The sequence below is a fragment of the Onychostoma macrolepis genome, chromosome 08 (genome assembly GCF_012432095.1).
Source record: "Onychostoma macrolepis isolate SWU-2019 chromosome 08, ASM1243209v1, whole genome shotgun sequence".
NCBI lineage: Eukaryota > Metazoa > Chordata > Actinopteri > Cypriniformes > Cyprinidae > Onychostoma > Onychostoma macrolepis.
The window spans coordinates 4,183,323-4,201,820 of record NC_081162.1 but is presented as its reverse complement, the minus strand read 5'-3'; the positions used below and the strand labels follow the sequence as shown (position 1 = coordinate 4,201,820).

The window sequence follows — 18,498 nt, the reverse complement described above, 5'->3', positions numbered from 1 at the left end:
CCAACATATGTGTGTGTGTGTGTGTGTGTGTGTGTGTGTGTTTCAGGTTTTCTCGGAGGCTCGGATCGATCGGAACCGGAGCCGTGTCCGTCTGCTTGCTCGTGTGCGGGATTTTTAGCGGACTGTAGTGGATTAAAACACGGCAGGATCGTGGAGCGGTAAGCACATGCAAAGCATGCAATGACTGTTGCAACTTAAACATTTGAAAGGATACTATGGCAAAGTTATTGCTTTCCTTATTGAAACTATAGCTATATCATACACTTGGAAAATTATGAGCTAGCTAGGGGTGTGGCAATATACTTAGATCACGAGATGAGACAAAACACAGATAATTGGTGAAGAGAATGAGACAATTTTAATGCTATTTGTAAGAAATTTTCAATGACAAAATATTTGTCTTTTAATTACAAAAAGTAAAAATACAGTTTTATTTTGAAATATTTTAACTAATCTATGGCTGTAACTAATGATCACATGCAGAAACTTTTATTTTGAACAACTTGGCATATTTAGACATAGGTTGACCTATTCTCCTGTGTTGGCAAAGGTTTCTAAATGATTTACGTTACAAATCTAGTGAGATAATGCACATTGTTTTCCCAGATGAACTTTAAGCAATTCTCACAGCATACAGAGGAAGAGTTTAGCTCCTTTCACACACACAGTCTTTACTGGTAAATTACCGGAAAAATTACCATTAAGAGATCATATGTGAACAGGACCTTTTCAAAAAAGCTCTGTAAATTTGTTCTGGCAATCATATCGTTCTTATGGAGATGTCATGATTACTCTGAGCTGTTTACGAACTTTAAGCCCTGCATCCTGCTAAACTTTTCCTTTAGAGTTTATGAAAGTAAATTTTGGAAGAACAAAATAAATTATTATTATTTTTTAAGTTTTGCAATATTTATTTGACTTGTACATTTAATGGTCTCAAGAATTGGGTAAAAAGAACATACAGATCATAATAACAGAGCAGAACTGTTTTTGGAACATAACAATTATTACATTAAACTGTAGGACATAAAGACAAATACCAATTCAGGCTTGAGTATTTCAATCCATGCCAACTCACTGTTCAAGTAATGAACAAGGATTTAGTTCATTTAGTTCATAAAATTGGTTAAACTGAAACAATCATATGAATGATCATTTGACATGCAGACCATTCACTGTGTTGTGAGCTGCTCTACGGTACTTTTCATCTATAGCCCAGCTCAAAGAGATCTGAGTACTACATATATATTTGCTTTTTAGAAACAGTATAACACTATACAGACACATTTCATAGCTTAGACACATTTTTAGGAGGTCTCCATAGGAATTTATAACACATTGTCTAAATTTTTACAGAAATCCATCAAGTTTGCTCCCAAACAAGAACATGCATGAAACAGCAAAGTCCTTTAATGAGCTGTAACGTCTCTAAAGGTTTCCCTCCAGTGCTGCCTGTTCTAAAGGGAAGAAAAGAGAGGCCCAGGTGTGGCAATGACGTCACTGTATGGGGCGCTCTGGTGCAGATTGAGGATTTGTTGTTTCCTCAAGACCAGCAGGCAGAAAAATATGGCTGCCACGTATGAACGACTGCTGCTCTCACATAAAGCGTGAAGACTGTACACGGCATTGGGGGATGAGTCTTGTCTCTGAAAAGAAACAAGAAGTTAGTGCAAATTAGTTAAAAAAACAAAAAACAAACAAAAGGTGTCCAGAAAACAAGTCTAAAGCATAAATCGTTTCTTGACTCTTTTTATACTGAAACTTAAACATTGTTATTCAAAAATATTTGAGATATCCAAGTTTAAAAACTGAGAAATAATGATTGAATAACATGATTTGACTGTGTTTTTGACAGTTTCACCCACTTCAATCTGTCTGGCTGACATGAAATGTGACCAATCACAGTTTGCTTTGGTTTTAGCCAACAAAACATAAAAGAGATCAATCAGAAAATAAAGCAAAATATTCAATTGTGTTTGTAGACATCTACTTTATGGCGATATGTATCCTAAAAACTCAAAGATTAATAACACTATCCTGTCAAACTTCTGCAAATCTCTTCCACAGTAGTTCAGTTGTCTCTGTATCGACCCGGTATCTTGTAATTATGACTGTCCAGGCAGACTGGTGCACCCAAAACCCACAAGCAGGGCTGGGGAGTAACGAAATACATGTAACGTCGTTACGTATTTAAAATACAAAATATGAGTACCTGTATTTCATTATAGTTACATTTTAAATGGGTGGTAATCAGATTACAGTTACATCCGAAAAGTATTTTAGATTACCAAAGTGATTACTTAGATTTTTAATGTCATTTATTTATTTTAATATTAATGTAAAATGATTTTAACCATGAGGCAACTGGTGATACTCAGACTCGCGTGCAGCCTGTCCATACAGCAGCCTGCCTGCAGAGTGCAGACTAAAGTGATGCAAGAGAAAATCAGAAAGCCTAGCGCGTAATTGTCATGGAAATAAAAAGACGATTTTACTTATAAATGTGAAAAAGGGCGGAATATCACAGTAGGCTATGTAATTTTTGTTTACCTGCAACAAAACGTCTCTCGGCTTCAAAGGAACATCTAACCTTGAAAAAGCATCTTAAAGTAAGTTGTTCTCACAGTCTCAGGTTGTACGAGTTCTTGTTTTTCTATATTTATGTATAGTTAAGCAATATCAATTGAGGAAGTAGAGTGCTGTTTAGACGATTATTAGCGCGATTGCAAATGTGATGCTGATTTTATGCAATTCATAACAAAAAGTTGCTCTATAGCGCAAAAAAAAAAAAAAAGGTTCCATACAACCGCTGGTCTATTTACACTAAGCGCATATCTGTTTGGGATTGACATCATTAGAAAAGACGTCTATTTGAGACACGTGCTGATAAGATTTGAGTTTGAATCTGTTTGAACTCATTCAACTCCCGTTCTTCTCTTTCCCATCACATATCTGCCACTGTTTGCAATAAGTATTAATAGCATCTACTATCACTTGTTGCAAACAAAATGCTACTTTTTTCCAACATGGTGTAAATAGAATTTATGGCTATTTGCACTTAATGCAAATAACCACTGCCTTCAAAATAAATCCACATCAGAATAGTTGCACGTCTGCGAGCAACATTTGGTTCCTGAATGAAGCCGCGTTTTGAGCGAGTCAGCTGAGAATGATTCAATTACATTCATAAAATCACTTGCTTCATTCCTGAATGAATCGGGCCTTTTGAACGATTCAAATGATTCCATGACTCTTTCATTAAGGCAGTGATTTGCCACCACCTACTGGCGGTTTTAGTTTCATTTAAAAACATATTTTCCTCCCATAATTTTTTTATTTCTTTGTTTAAAATGTTGTATTGAAAATATTAATCTCATAGCATTATTTATGCATTTATAATTGTTTTAAATGTATTCATGCCACCCATTTTTATTTAGAGGTGGTTAACATAAAAACAAGACATCAAAGTTAATATGCCATTTAACTCAAGTATTCCAAAGTATTTAGATTAAGTTACTAAAATTAAGTAATCTAATGCATTTTGTAATCTGTAACGTAATACATTTTAAAAGTAACCTTCCCAGCCCTGCCCACAAGTTACATAAAGTCTACTGGAACTGACTGGAACTAGCACTTTCAGACAGCCATGCTTGTGAATACAGTAAATACGCAACAACCGTCATGTCTCAACTGTATCATTGCTCTTTTGTTGACTGATTGCTTCCATTCTCCTCATTTGTAAGTCGCTTTGGATAAAAGCGTCCGCTAAATGACTAAATGTCAATCGCAATCTCGATTTCTCATCTTTCGGCTGTCTCATCGTGAGTCATGTTTTTCACAGGATTCGTATCTAATGATTCTGCATCCGAAGTCCAATTCCGTGCTGGCTGAGCTACCCAGCAAGCTTGTTATGTCCGGAGAGCGAAACATATGGAGCTGTAATCATAACAGTGTACGAAAACAATTACAAGTGCTCACTGTTTTACCGCCTCTGGTTGTTCATCGCGTTATTTCTCGTCTTGTGAAAAAGTTCCCATGCACAGCTACATTTTCGTCATGAGATCAGGTAGCACATATCACAGTGCTTTAACACGGCCTGCTATTGCCTCTGTGAGCAGAGTGTCAAATGAATGAGACTGAGTTTATGCCCTTAAGCATGCAGCTCTCATCACCACCCATATATTTAATTTCCCACTCTCTTACATCTTTGCATCCAATTCCTCATCTACAACTGCTCCACACGCCAGGCCTGATTAGCATCAACTCTGTCTGTGGATTTGGTGTTTGATTATTTCTTACTTTGAGGGCCTGGAGGAGGTCGTGTGCCCGACTGGTCATTCTTTTATCCTCTACATCCTGGCTGTTCAGAGCAGACTGCAGACAAAGGGAAGAGGTCAAATGTTACAGTAAGTACAGTAAAAACACAGTTATATTGTGAAATATTATTGCAATTAAAATAACTGTTTTCTATGCGAATATGTTTTAAAATGGAATTTATTCTTGTGATGCAAAGCTGAATTTTCAACATCATTACTTCAGTCTTCAGTGTCACATGATCTTCAGAAATCATTCTAATATGCTGATTTGCTGCTCAAGAAACATTTCTTTTTTATTATCAGTGATGAAAACAGTTGTGCTGCTTCATATTTTTGTGGAAACCGCAACATCTTTTCAGTATTCTTTGATGAACAAAATTCACAAGAACAGAATTTATTTGAAAATTCTTTTGTTTGTAAATCTTTTGAAAGTCTACACTATCACTTTTGATAAATTATACCGTCACTTCTGATAAATTTACTGCTGAATAAAAGTATTAAGTTATTTAAAAAAAAAAAATCTTACAGACCTCAAACATTTTAAACAGTAGTGCAAGAACATGTTTTACATAGGATTTCAATGATTATAAAATTCCAGTAAATTTAACAACAAATAGTTCAGATCAAAAAGATTGAGTCCCCCTTCTCTGTTGCAATAGTCTGACTGGCATTCATGCACACACTCAATGGAATATTTGAATATACTTTCTCAGTTTTTCATAGAAACGTTTATAAAAGCCACAAGTTACTTATTTCTTTATAAAGTTATGAATTTTATAAGTGTGAAAAAAACAAAAACAAAAAAAGAGTCATATAATATTTAAATATTACTCTGAAAATGAAACTCCAATAATATCGCTGGTGATGTAATATTCTGCAATGCCCATTTATGGAATGCAAAGACTGCAGCAAAACAATTTGTGACCTTGTAACATTTTTGTTTTCAGGTAATTTTGTTCATAAATTCTTAAAAGAACTTATTGGAATATTCAATGTTATTCGAGTTTAAATTGAGTTCAACAAATATAACAAATTGGATGATACTACCTAAATTTAAAAGGCACTGGCAATGATGTCATTGCACAGTGCAAAGATGTCACTAGTCGACAGTAAATTGTCATCAAGTCGACATTGTTCATTTAATAATCAGTATTTCTGTGAGGTTAAGTGTTTAGCACTACCTGTGTGTGAGTCAATGGGGTCTCCCTCATATCTCCAGATGGGTTAACATGCATGGAGATCTCAGAGAGAGGCTCTGGATACGACACCTCCAATCTGCTCTCCTCCTTTGAACGAGAGAGGGTGAGATGGGAGTGAAATGATTAGTTATTACATTCTGATGAAATATTACAAACCTAGACCAGTGAATCACTCACAATAAGACCAGTAACATGTATAGCTAGTACACAGGGCTGAAGTGCATATGCAGTTCTTACACTGGTGGTGCTCCAGGGAGGTGGAGGTTCTGGATGAGTGACAGAAGCTTCAACAGTAGTGTCTCCACCTGCTGCTTGATCTGGACCAACAGAGTCTTGCAGAAAACTCCAGTCATCCAGAACTGGCTGAGCCGAGTTTTCCCAGACCTCTACAGGTTCACACAGACACACACATTTTGCACAAAGGACAGACTGAAATTTAAGTCTTTATTCACAGAAAATGTTGCTCTCCTAGTGTGTTCAAAACACACACACAAAAAAAAAAGGAAAGATTTGAGAGCTCTGAAAGGGAAGTGAAAAAAACTATTCGGTGAAATGTGCCATCATTTGACTTCAGAAGGCTTAACATATGAAATTGCTATATTCAAATCAATTGCATCGAGAAAAAACTAAAACAAAACACCAGATACATTCTGCTACTATGTTACAGTAATGGCAGATGTTTACTCACTTTCATGTTGATTTCAAACCTGTTCAAATGTTTTTTTTTTCTTTCTGCAGAACACTAAAAAGGTATTTTTGAGAAATGTCTCAGTGTTTTTTTGTCCATACAATGCAGTCAATGGTCACAAAAACTGTTAGGTTATCAACATTCTTCAAATTATCTTATTTCACAAGTTCGCCTGCCTTAATAAAGAATAAATAATAAAGAATACAGAAATGTGAATACTTAATACAAAAAGAATACTTAACAAAGAAACAGTCTTAATAGTTAATGGTAAAGGAACTTGGCTTGCTGTCCTCAACGGAGGCTCAAACCTGAGGTTCGGCTTGAGCTCTGAGTTCAACACCCCCCCCCTACATACAGGGAGAATAACACAAATAGAGGAGGAGACGGGAAAGAGGAGGAATGCTGGAAGAATTGTCACTGGACGGCACAAAGACTGCTGCTTATATACAGTATGCTCATAATGATGATTGACTGAATGATTAGGCTCCTCCCGAACCTATGTTTGGAACTTCTTTCATGTTCCTCAGAAGAAAGAAAGTTGTACAGGTTTGGAATGACTTGAGTGGGAGTAAATAATCTCAGAGGCCCTGTTTACACCTGGTTTTAAAGAGGTCATGAACTGAGAAACCAAAATTCCCTTGATCTTTTGACATATAAGAGGGCATTGTAATATAAAACATCCTTTAAGTTTCAGAACTTTCTCGTTAGTCTAAAAACAGCTTATATTGCAGGCAGTCTGCCAAAATGACAGGCTTTGGAATTTATGATGTAATAGTGTATATAAGCTCCGCCCCCGCAGAAGAAGATCAACGCCCACCGAGCCGCACATGTAGTGGATAGAGGCGAAAGCGCAGGTCTACGCAGAAACCAAATGATAAAGATGGCTCTGAAGACAAGAAGATGCTGTGCAGTGCCAAGTTGTGGAAAAAAACAGTGTTTGCGTTGCCTTCCTTCTGATCCCAACGTTAGGAAAGAGTTATTTTTAATGAACATCCAGACCGCGTCAGTAAGAACTTGGTCTTTTGTTCACTTCATTTTACCACGGATTCATTTAAAAACAAGGCACGATTCGACACGGGATTTTCAGAAAGATTGAAACTAAAAGACAATGCTGTGCCGACTATATTGGATCCGACAGTGATGTCGCAACACACAAGTCTGAGTAATTGTTTTATATGTACTGACTATTTGTGCGTTTTTAAACTAAATCACAGCAGCGTCCATCTATGAAGGATGTAAATTGTCAAACTTCCTCCACACCTATTCAAACAGAGCTATCAGATGAGGGGGTCAAAAACAGGACAGAAAATAGCCTTTTACTTCTAAATTATTATGTTTTTGATATAAAAGTCTTGATAATATTATACGTGGACCTCGGAGAACAGTACAAAATAAAAAACAGTGGCAGTTCACGACCCCTTTAAGATGTGTTTTCGTCAATCCAATCACAAGCAGAAGACATCAAATACGGGTGTGAAAGGGGTCTAAAAGGTTTTGAGCTTGTCCACTTTCGACCCCCTCAAAAAGTAGTCGAAAGTGCATTCAACTGGATTGCTTTTGAAGCGTAGATGCTCATGTGGTCAAATGCGTACAAACAGCCAATTCAGAAAAGATTAATTACTGAGATTTCAGTGATTCGAAAGTCTAGACAAAATCTGAATACGGAAGATGCATGTTATGACCAGATATGAATGCATCTCAGCTGACCACTTATCGCATCAGAGAAAATGCATCTTCATACCAGGTGGAAACAGGGCCAGATTTATCATCAACTCTGCTTTTGTCTGATGCAATGTGATTCGTTACCCTCTCTGAGTTGCTCTCTCATCTCCTCTGGGTCAGTCTGCTGTCTCGCTCCTCCCTCCAAGCCTGGTCTCCTAGGTGATGTGCCACAAGAGAACAGCTAGAGGAATAGAGGGAAAGGAATATTTCCCATGATGCACTGCTTAATGCTACACTGACAGTATAATGATAGCTGTGCACTTCAGCTGAGCTCTGATGCTATTTCAGCAGAGGGTGTGCGATACCTGCTTTAAGTCAGGGTGTAAGAGTGGAAGGCAAAAACTGGAGAAGAGCTGCTTCACTCCTCCATTCTCCCTCCACTCCATGAGCTGCCGAGTGGGCGGGGCTATCTCCAATGGGGTTACAAGGTCAGAGCAGTCAGCCAGTTGATTCCTGATGTCATCGTTTGTTAGTTCCTTTGACCGGTCAATCATCAGCTTCCGCTTCCTCGAGCCTCTTTTCCTTGTTGAAGAAGCTGAGCACATGGTTGAACTTTCCATTAGTCTGATGCAGAGTCTAAGCGCCAAATGTGAGTAAAAATCAGCATTGATGAGTATACAGTATGAACCAGTGTTAACTGCCAGTCGGCCGTAACTTTTTTTTATTAATTATAACAATGTCTAACAACACAAAAACTATGTCACAAAAAAAGTCACAAAACTATGTTTTCAGTGTGTTGGACTTAGTAAATGCTGCTCCACACAAACTCCGCTTCTGAAAGTGTTGTGAGTCTAAGGCGCTAAGAATCTGTAGTCAAATCTATAGTCAACCGAAGAGAAGCATTTCTAAAGAGGAGTTTCCCTGCTGTTTTTCGCCAAAATAAATCTCTATGGTTTAACATTTGAAGGCAAAGAAAAAAACAACAACAATACAATGATTATTTTTAAGGAAATTAAAATTATTCATATGCAGGGATGCAAACTCAAACAATATTTTTTAAGTAAGGGATAATCAACGGCTAGCTGTGCATTAAAGGATTTTAAATGCACGACACGGAGGCAAAGAACTGTGAGTGATGAGTGTGAGTTTGTGTGCATCAATGAAAGCAGTGCATTAATATGAAACGGTGATTAAACTGACTTGGAACTACCTGTGCATTAAACGGTTATACTGCATACCTGCCAGCCAATCAGAATCCAGTATTCAGACAGACCATGGAATATGCCTTATTATTTTTTACTTTACAGTTGTGTAGTAAAATTCACTATAAAAATTAACTTTCCATTGACGACGATGACATGAAAAAATGTGCCAAAAATCCTTGTGGAAAACAAAGGCTTTTGAGATCACAATCACATAAAATTACCATTATATCCATTAGATGGCAGCAGAGGATCACTCATTAGCTCAGTTGATTTAATTTAAAAACTACATTTTTAAAACACTGCCTTAAGAATCACACATCAAGAAGAGTGTTTTAAGTTTTATCTTTAACTGTAGAAGCTGCTAAATATATTCAGCCAACACAGACTTTTTGCTATTGTAGTTTTATTACTCTGAATTTGCTCTGCATCACTTAATGCACAAGTCTATTTTTGACATTGGTTTGTCAGATAGCTCTTTCCGCCCAGTGCTACAGTTATCAACGTCAATCATAGCAATGACCGACAGAACAATTTAGCGGATTTACTTGCTTAATTTTTTACACTCGCATTTGTCACTCCTGAAACAGTATCCGTGGATGTTCGGTCCTCAAACAAAACTTTTCTTCAAATTGTCAATGGATTATTAGTCGCTGGCTGAACGTCTGATGCATATGGCACACAAGTCGTCATCGGATTGGATGAATTCTACAGGATTTCCAGGAGACATGTGTTCTTTAATGTTCCGCCTGGAAACAAAGATGCCGTGACGCCAAACCCCCTCACGAAAGAAGAAAGCTGTCATGTTTTCAACTTATCAGGATCAACTAAACGCTGGATTTTCAAAAGTATATGAAATATTTTAAGCTTGCGGCATATAATCTTTAAAATATGAGTTTTACACCTGTTACAGTCTGTTATTGTGGCGACATTTCCATGTCCCGAAACGTGATGCTGAACAAAACAAACTATGATTGGTTGTTTGACATGTCGGTCAAACAGCCTCATGCGCGGGCCTTGGCCAATGAAAGCTGTCATGGTTTCCAGACCTTCAGCCGTCAGTCTACGCGAGACTAATGGATTATGTAGAGAAACCGAGCAAAGGGCTCCTCTTATAGCGCAACTGACCGATATAATTAATGACTAACTACACAATCAATCTCTTATTTACACCGCATTTGTGTTTTCTCTCTCTTATTATGTTAGGTAGATCTGCGAGTATGAAGGTAAAATGACGTCAAAAAGATTCACATGCGCAGGGTAAGATTTGTGAAAGTGTACATAAGATAGCAAGCGTAAATTAATTTTGCATTCGCAAGAAAAGAGTTGTAAAAGTGCAAATTGCATTTCAAGCGTAAGAAAAAAAGATTTGCAGCCTTTTACTGTTTTTTTGTAAGTGTATATCATGTATTGTGAAACTGCAACTTCATGCTAAGGCAAAATAAATATGATCTGTATTCTTCTGACTTTCATTTTTCCGCGCTTACACTTTTGGCACTCTTGTTTCGCCCAAATACAGCCAAAAGTATTGCAAGCCTGTGCCCAGTGTTTTGCAAGTGAAAACAACCATATCAAGAACAGCAAAACGGATTGACTGCGTAAAACCAATATGTGTGTGTAGAAAAAAAAAATCGTTGCAACTGTCTAAATGACTTCTTGCGTGCATAGAGCAAAATGTTCCCCAAATAACCCGCTATGTACATCTGCGTCTTTGCGCTTGCAGTTTTGGCACGATTCTCTCACTGATTTCAGATTTGCAAGCGTGTGTGGAAGGCGGGACCTTCTTCTTTCAGCCAATCAAATGAGGCTCTCGCTGACTCTCGATTTACTCTTATCTGATTGGTTCAATAAACACTCCAGACGTGAGAACACATCTTTATCTTAATTTGACTCAGCGTCATTCTTATTGTGGGGATAGTATTTTTAATGCACAGATACATATATTAAAAATAATAATAATAATAATAATTAATAATTCAATAAAATAAAATAATAAAACAAAAAAAGCATCATCCTTTATAAGCCGTGTAGGCTACCATTAGGCTGACTACCATGTGTTCATTCTGAATTTCGAGCTAATATTAGGAAATGACATTTCTGTGTATTCACTCTATTTATCCTAATCATCCTCCTCTTCAGCAGACCACGTGATATTAGTTTGTAATCTTGATGCTACTGAAAGTATCTGCACTACTATGCATAATTTCACCATGTCTCCTGATCAGGGTTGATGCCAGATTTTTGTTTTTCCTTTAACATGTATTTAAAGGAGATTTTACTGTAATAAATATTTACCCTTAAATTGTGCATTTACCATCTGTAATGCCATGTGAAACCACTAGATGGATGTATAACCATATAAAAATATCAACATTACTGTGTATTTCATGGTTTCTGGGAATATTTGATTCAGACATAGTTACTTTGCATTTGGTTTTTCATTTAGATTCATATATTTAGACATTATTAAAGACTATATTTTGTCAAAGTAGTTGTAGTTTTTTAAATGTTGATTTGGTTTGAAGTGTCAGTTTTTGCATTACAGTCAAATCTGGAGACAAATCGCTATTAAACATGTTGATTGTAAAGTTTAACATCATTTCAGTGGTGTAGGCAGATTATCTAAAATCTTAAATTTCAATGCAATGTCGAACCAATTCAATAATGTTCACTCTAGCTTGAAAATCAGTATATGAGCAGATGGTAGTCAGCCTAATGGTACACAGCTTCTAAGGATCATGCTTTTTGTTTTATTATTTTATTTTATTGTATTTATTTATTTTTAATATATATATATATATATATATGTCTGCATTAAAAATACCATCCCCACAATAAGAATGACGCTGAGTCAAATTAAGATAAAGATGTGTTCTCACGTCTGGAGTATTTATTGAACCAATCAGATAAGAGTAAATCGAGAGTCAGCGAGAGCCTCATTTGATTGGCTGAAAGAAGAAGGTCCCGCCTTCCACACACGCTTGCAAATCTGAAATGAGTGAGAGAATCGTGCCAAAACTGCAAGCGCAAAGACGCAGATGTACATAGCGGGTTATTTGGGGAACATTTTGCTCTATGCACGCAAGAAGTCATTTAGACAGTTGCAACGATTTTTTTTTTCTACACACACATATTGGTTTTACGCAGTCAATCCGTTTTGCTGTTCTTCATACGGTTGTTTTCACTTGCAAAACACTGGGCACAGGCTTGCAATACTTTTGGCTGTATTTGGGCGAAACAAGAGTGCCAAAAGTGTAAGCGCGGAAAAATGAAAGTCAGAAGAATACAGATCATATTTATTTTGCCTTAGCATGAAGTTGCAGTTTCACAATACATGATATACACTTACAAAAAAACAGTAAAAGGCTGCAAATCTTTTTTTCTTACGCTTGAAATGCAATTTGCACTTTTACAACTCTTTTCTTGCGAATGCAAAATTAATTTACGCTTGCTATCTTATGTACACTTTCACAAATCTTACCCTGCGCATGCAAATCTTTTTGACGTCATTTTACCTTCATATGCGAGCGTGTAGAACTCTGTAAACTTGCGAAAACCAAAATTAGTTCAGAGGGGATTTTGTAATTTAAAACCAGAGCACGCAGCAAAAACACACAGGACCGTTTAAAACCGGTTGACTACAAGCAGGTACAGAACTGAATTGGTATTAATGGTACTGTAAAAAGACCCCTCCCCCACCAAAAACACTTTCTCATCGGATCTACACAAATCTCGTAGGTGACCTATTTTGATCTAAAAAAGGTGAGTTTTCACTGAAAGGTGAGGAGTCTGCATCTATGAATATGAAATACTTTAATAATAATAATAATAATTGCAGTTAGATATGTTTTCCCAATTTGTTCTGATATTTTTAATTAAATGATGCACATACAGTTTCATTGCTGGTAAAGATGTTTATGGCTGGTAAATTTTCTAAAATTTCTCAAATCACCAGTCATTGGCAGGTGTGGCAAAATGTTAGTTTTAGGCCCTGGTTTGATGTGTTAGCAAATTTGTGACCACGTCTAAATTCAGAATGGAATATTTAGAACACTGCTTTCTGAGCAGTATGTACTATATAATGCAAATTAATACATGTTTAATTCAGTGAGTGGTGTCCAGTTACCATCTCAAAATATATAAAAAGGAAATTTGTGATCCAGTATTATGCAAAAATGTCTTAATATTTGTCAGCCAAAAAAAGTCAGGAAAAACTATGGTTGATATTACTTTGTATGACACTGTATGTGCTGTATGTAATATTTTGTCAAATCTAGTAGGCCATTATGGTATTCCTAAACACAGAATATCTACATAGCGTGCACTGTGTACATACTGCAGCAGCTGATTCATTACCAAGATTAGTCTTAGAAAATGTACATGGATAATTTTATTCCTGATTGTCAACAGCACCCTCAAGTGGCTTCATGAGAGCAGTTAAACCCAACATTCACCCAAAGCTGAAATTTCTGTCACCATTTACTCACCCTCATGTTGCTCCAAATCTGTACAACTTTCTTTCTGAAGAATATTGATAACCAACAGTTCAGTTACCTTTGACATTGTATGGACAAAAAACATTTCTCAAAGTATATTCTTTTATGTTTGTCAGAAGAAAGTAAGACTCATGAAGGTTTGGATTGATTTGAGGGTGAGAAAATGATCACAGAATTTTCATTTTTTTGGTGAACTCTCTGTTTAACAGTTCAACATTGAATAATGTACAACAATTTGAGGCAAAGGTCAAAACTGCTGCTCATATAATTCTCCAGAGCAGCTAATACTCACGTGTGGTAACAACCGGTGCAAGAGCGAAACCTTCCTCTGCATTTACTAAGAAAGTGGTCTCGGTCGGGGCTGGACTGCTTCTACCCTTTAAACAGGAAACGTTTGGTTTCACAGACTCCGGTTCTTTGAGAAAATGACACAGTGGTAAATGTTAACATTGCAATCAAAGGCCAATTCTTAACTACAGATAAAAAAAAGTGTTAATATTAAAACTGTTAAAACCATTTATCATTTTACAAACTAAAGGTAATATAGTAAACATGTAAAGCCCATACTACATGTCCTAAGTGGTTTATTAAAATATATATCTAAACGCATTTTTATGTTGTATTAAAGCTTGTGCCTGTAAGCTTTTAATGTTGAAATATCATATCACTATCCTTTTCAAAAACTTGCTCTTTTCAAAGACTAAATCTGCATGAGAGAAAAAAAAAATATAGGTATGCAAATTAAAAAGGTCTAATTTTTACAATCTCTTTATAAGACCATAAAAGCCATAGTGTTTTAGATAATAAAACAAATTATTGTATTCATTTTTGCCTTTTCCTTCTCACTGTTATTGATTGTGTGTAACTTCATGTGACCAAAGATTTAAACAACAATGAAATATGCAGATGAATAAACCATTAACAACAACATAGTTGCTTGTTCATCTGTTTCAAAGGCTAAAATATAATGTAATGCAAAAAAAAAAAATTCTATACATACATATATATATATATATATATATATATATATATAAATAAATGTACCATCATTACCTGCTGCACTGACAGCAGTTGGAGGAGGTGTAGCTGGTAATTCATTAGGAGTTTCATCAAAGATATCAGGCACCACAGCATCATCAGTCGTATTGGCTATAAAATCTTGACAGACCACAAATAAAGAGAAATAAGTGAGAGTTTTTAGTGTTTTTAGTGATTTAAAAAAAAATGTGTTTGTACAAATTTAGATACAATGATTTTGTACAAATGCACAAAAAGCTTCATATTCACTTATACTACATTATACTATCATACCCCACTTTAATGTGCACATTGAGCCACGGGAAAGTGTTTGATAAACATACTTAAAAATAGTCATTTTTCTGTTTTGTAGCAAAAAAAGAAATGATACACCTTTATAGAAATTATTCACCTTCAACATTAAACCAAATTTGATTTTGAAATAAGGGCATTTTAAGGTATCCCACTTCTTTTTTAAACATTTAATTATTTGCTATTATTGCAGTAACCTCTAGTGTTAACGCTTGACTATATCTGTAAAGGTATAGTTCACCCAAAAATGCAAACTGTGCCATCATTTACTCCCTTTAACTCTTTGTAATCAGCAAGACCTATAACGGTATCTTAAAACAATGACTAGTTATTTGACATTTGATTAACATTTATCAATATTTTAATCTTTTTATATAATGTATTTTATTGAGCAATGCTAATTATAATTGAGAATTTTTGTTTTATTTGAATAACATGCTGCATTAGAAGACATAATGTCAGTATTCATTTCAATTTGACTTTAAACATACGAATTTCATTAGTATATGTGCAAATTCTCTCATAAATGTTTATACTGTACCAATGAGGTCGACAGCCATTTCCTCATCACCAAAGCAGTCGCCATGGACACTGAAACTCTGATCAAACAATCCTTGATAAGACTGGATTTCCTCACCTTTGAATGGGAAATACAACCACAGACATCTATAGTTTTGCAAAGTTTATGTAAAAACTTGGTTTATTGATCATTCAGAGGCGTTACCTATTCTCTCCATGGTGAGAAAGTGGTTCTCAAAGTTCTCTTTGAGAGTAATATCTTCAGTGCGGCACTGGTTCAAAGAGAAGTGATCGACCACATCAATAGTGCTGGGTGAGACATAACATGCCCAATAAGTCATAAAAACACTACTTCAGCAAAAAATCTATATGAAGAGCTGTGAGCTTTTAATAAACATGATACTTGAGATCAGGCAGCTGGGAATCAAAGTCAGTGAAGTCCTCTGGTAGAGTGATAGTTTTTAACGTGGCCTCCATCGCATCCTCAGGCAGATCTGTCTGTCCTGTGAATACAAATGAAATATTGTTGAGTTCTCATGCAGCATTCCCTCATTCAGTTACTGACAGATTTAACATCAGAGACGGCATATATTGTATGGGGCTACACTCACCTGGCCTGAAAGCCACTTTAATTTTGACCAATGCATCACTGCAGTCTGCAAGAAGGTATCTGGTCTTCTTCGAGTATATCCGGACAACTCCTAAAAGAAGGTGACCTGAAGTTCGCAGACCAACTTTCATCTGGTAATGATTTGTGGAGATAAATCCCACACACAGGAAGACACAATGATTAGTTTAGTTCATCTAAAAGTGAGCACTAACCTCATTAAATTATTTGGTTTAGTGTTAATATATGGATTAACCAGGTGAACCTTACCTGGGGTGATAAGATCTCCTTTATGGTGGTCTCTAGGTCACATTCAAACACGTGTGCTTTGGTTATTTTCTTCTCCCAGTGGGCTGCCAGCCATATCTTGGCTAATGTGCTTCGTTTAGAGGTGAAGATTTGGGCATAAAACATCGTGATGTGTGGCGTGTCTGAGAAAATATAACGTTACGCCGCCATGAGAGACTGCGGAGCTAATGTAACTTAATGAACTTATTAGTGTTTATTAACACCACCGCAGTCATTCATTTACACAGAAACACAAGAATTGGCTTTTTGTTAATATGCGTTGCACTTGAGTTCAGGCTGTCATTCCAAATTCCTTATATATCGTCTGTTTATTAGGCTCCGTCTCAAAACACAGTTAGCTAACGTTACCGACCCGGACAGCCTCAATAGGCACCGTTTGAATGATGCTCCTAAATGCTGTCTAGATGGACACCGAAGATGTTGTGAGGTCGGAATGCGCTTATGACACCAAATAATGTTGTCTAGGTAGGGAGCTCACTAGTTTTTGAGACGTCGTCTTGTGTAATGATAAATAAATAAATACGCCAGCTGTCAGTTTTTTTGTGTTCGGCAGTTTCACAATTTTAGTATCCTGGAAATGAGCTCTATTCGTTTATAAATGAATTATTTAATGCGTTAAGACTAATTAAGTCTAAACATCTCGTATTTTTCTAATGTAGGCCATACCTGTTGCCGCTCAGCGTGCTTCAATACTGAAACAATTTCCCGCCCACTTCACGTGCGCTTTACTTCTATGTTGGCCATAAAAATATTATTATTATTATTTTTATTTATTTTTATTTTATTTTATCGTAAGTATGAATTACGTCAAATTATGTGTTATTGTAGTTTAATTTTCGCCCCTTACCTGTATATGATTTGAATATTAGCATAAACGTTTGTTTGTTTGTATTGTGTTTTTTTTTTTATTCAAATTCTTTGAATAACAAAACAGAATGGCATTCATAACTGAGAAATTTACATAGACATATCAAGACTGGGATTACGCTCAATTTTCATACCACAGTCACAACATAATAAATTTAAGATATGAAATTAAATATAAAATAAAATAAATATATTGGGGAAAAACATACAAAGAAAAAGAAAAAGTAGGGGAGTCTGAGGCTTTTATATTATAAAATCAAAATCCTCTTATGACTAACTCACTGAAATAAGCCTGGCTTATTTGGCAAACTTGTTTTATGGAACAGGCCCCTGGAAAACAATGTTGTAATAGACAATTCCTCAAAAATCTGTTTTGTTTTTGAGAGCATTTTTTTTATAAACAAAGTTAACCTTCTCTATCATAAAATCATGTATTTAGGGAATTATCGTTGAATATTTTACTTGTTCATTAATCATCTGCAATGGTGTTGTAACAGAGTGACAGAAGCGTGAAGCAAGCTTTTTATTGACAGACGTGGTCAACAAACACAGGCAGGGTCCAAACACTAGCAAACAGGTATGGCACGGGCAAAACACAAGAATATTCCTAGGGCTGGTGTAGGTCATCGATCGGCGAACAGAATCCAGAGGGCTTGACAAGAAGAGGAATCCAGAAACACGAGCAATAGTCCAGACGAGGTACAGACAGAGTACAAGCGACGAGACAAGGGTTAATCCAAGGTACACAGACAGTTCTCCTCAACAGCAAACCTCATTACTTGCAACATTTTATAGCCAGATTTTGAGGTACTGTGCCTTAAAAATATCAGTGAGGAAGTTAATAGCATGTAACTGAATCTCCAGCTTACAAGCTGAATCTACAAGTCCAACACTTGTGAAACAAACTGTAACCTTCTGAACTCTCAACAGGGCTTTACAAGTTGAATTAGGATCACAAAGGTTTTCCAGTTTAGAGATAATTAAAAAATAACCTCACTGTGTGAGGTGAATATATGCATATATTCCCTGGAAGCTGGAAACTGAGTATACTGAGTATGGCTATATACTGGTACAAATAAAAAATATTTAGAAATTAAGACAAAAATACTGTTATATGTAATATTCATAAAGTTTTATCCATTATTGTGTGTACATCTTTTGCACATACTTGTTCCCATATAAATGTGAATACATGTGCACACATACAAACATTCACAAAATGAGTTACAGCAGATTTCCGAGCATGCTTTGCTGTTAAATGAGAGTAAATGTTAAAATGAAATGTTATTTCATGTGATTTTGCT

At 35.9% G+C, this 18,498-nt stretch overlaps 1 protein-coding gene across 3 annotated transcripts; it reads right to left on the bottom strand.

Moving 5' to 3' along the window:
* Window positions 1-894: 894 nt before the first annotated feature.
* rad21l1 (RAD21 cohesin complex component like 1) lies at window positions 895-17,069 on the bottom strand. 3 transcript variants are annotated; one of them, XM_058785604.1, is made up of 14 exons: window positions 16,994-17,069; window positions 16,289-16,449; window positions 16,023-16,152; window positions 15,815-15,914; window positions 15,617-15,720; window positions 15,434-15,529; window positions 14,608-14,721; window positions 13,856-13,978; window positions 8,231-8,460; window positions 8,010-8,106; window positions 5,753-5,901; window positions 5,498-5,602; window positions 4,300-4,374; window positions 895-1,646 (listed from the first exon to the last, which is right to left on the bottom strand). In XM_058785604.1, exons 2-14 carry the CDS (start codon window positions 16,430-16,432, stop codon window positions 1,458-1,460), a joined length of 1,656 nt encoding a protein of 551 aa, XP_058641587.1. In that variant the 5' UTR covers window positions 16,433-16,449; window positions 16,994-17,069; the 3' UTR covers window positions 895-1,457. The 3 variants fall into 3 exon arrangements, with proteins under 3 accessions (XP_058641587.1, XP_058641586.1, XP_058641589.1); XM_058785603.1 differs by lacking the exon at window positions 16,994-17,069 and having other exon boundaries at window positions 16,289-16,711; XM_058785606.1 differs by lacking the exon at window positions 16,994-17,069 and having other exon boundaries at window positions 896-1,646; window positions 14,617-14,721; window positions 16,289-16,694.
* Window positions 17,070-18,498: the final 1,429 nt, after the last annotated feature.

Bases quoted from the DNA above. Each gene is read 5' to 3' on its own strand.
- rad21l1 (XM_058785604.1), bottom strand. From the start codon at position 16,432: ATGTTTTATGCCCAAATCTTCACCTCTAAACGAAGCACATTAGCCAAG. The intron at 13,979-14,607 runs GTACATTTATTT...ATTTTCTCAAAG, and splicing joins CAGTGCAGCAGGTAATGATG to AACCGGAGTCTGTGAAACCA. The intron at 1,647-4,299 runs GTAAGAAATAAT...GTTTCTTTTCAG, and splicing joins ACCTCCTCCAGGCCCTCAAA to AGACAAGACTCATCCCCCAA.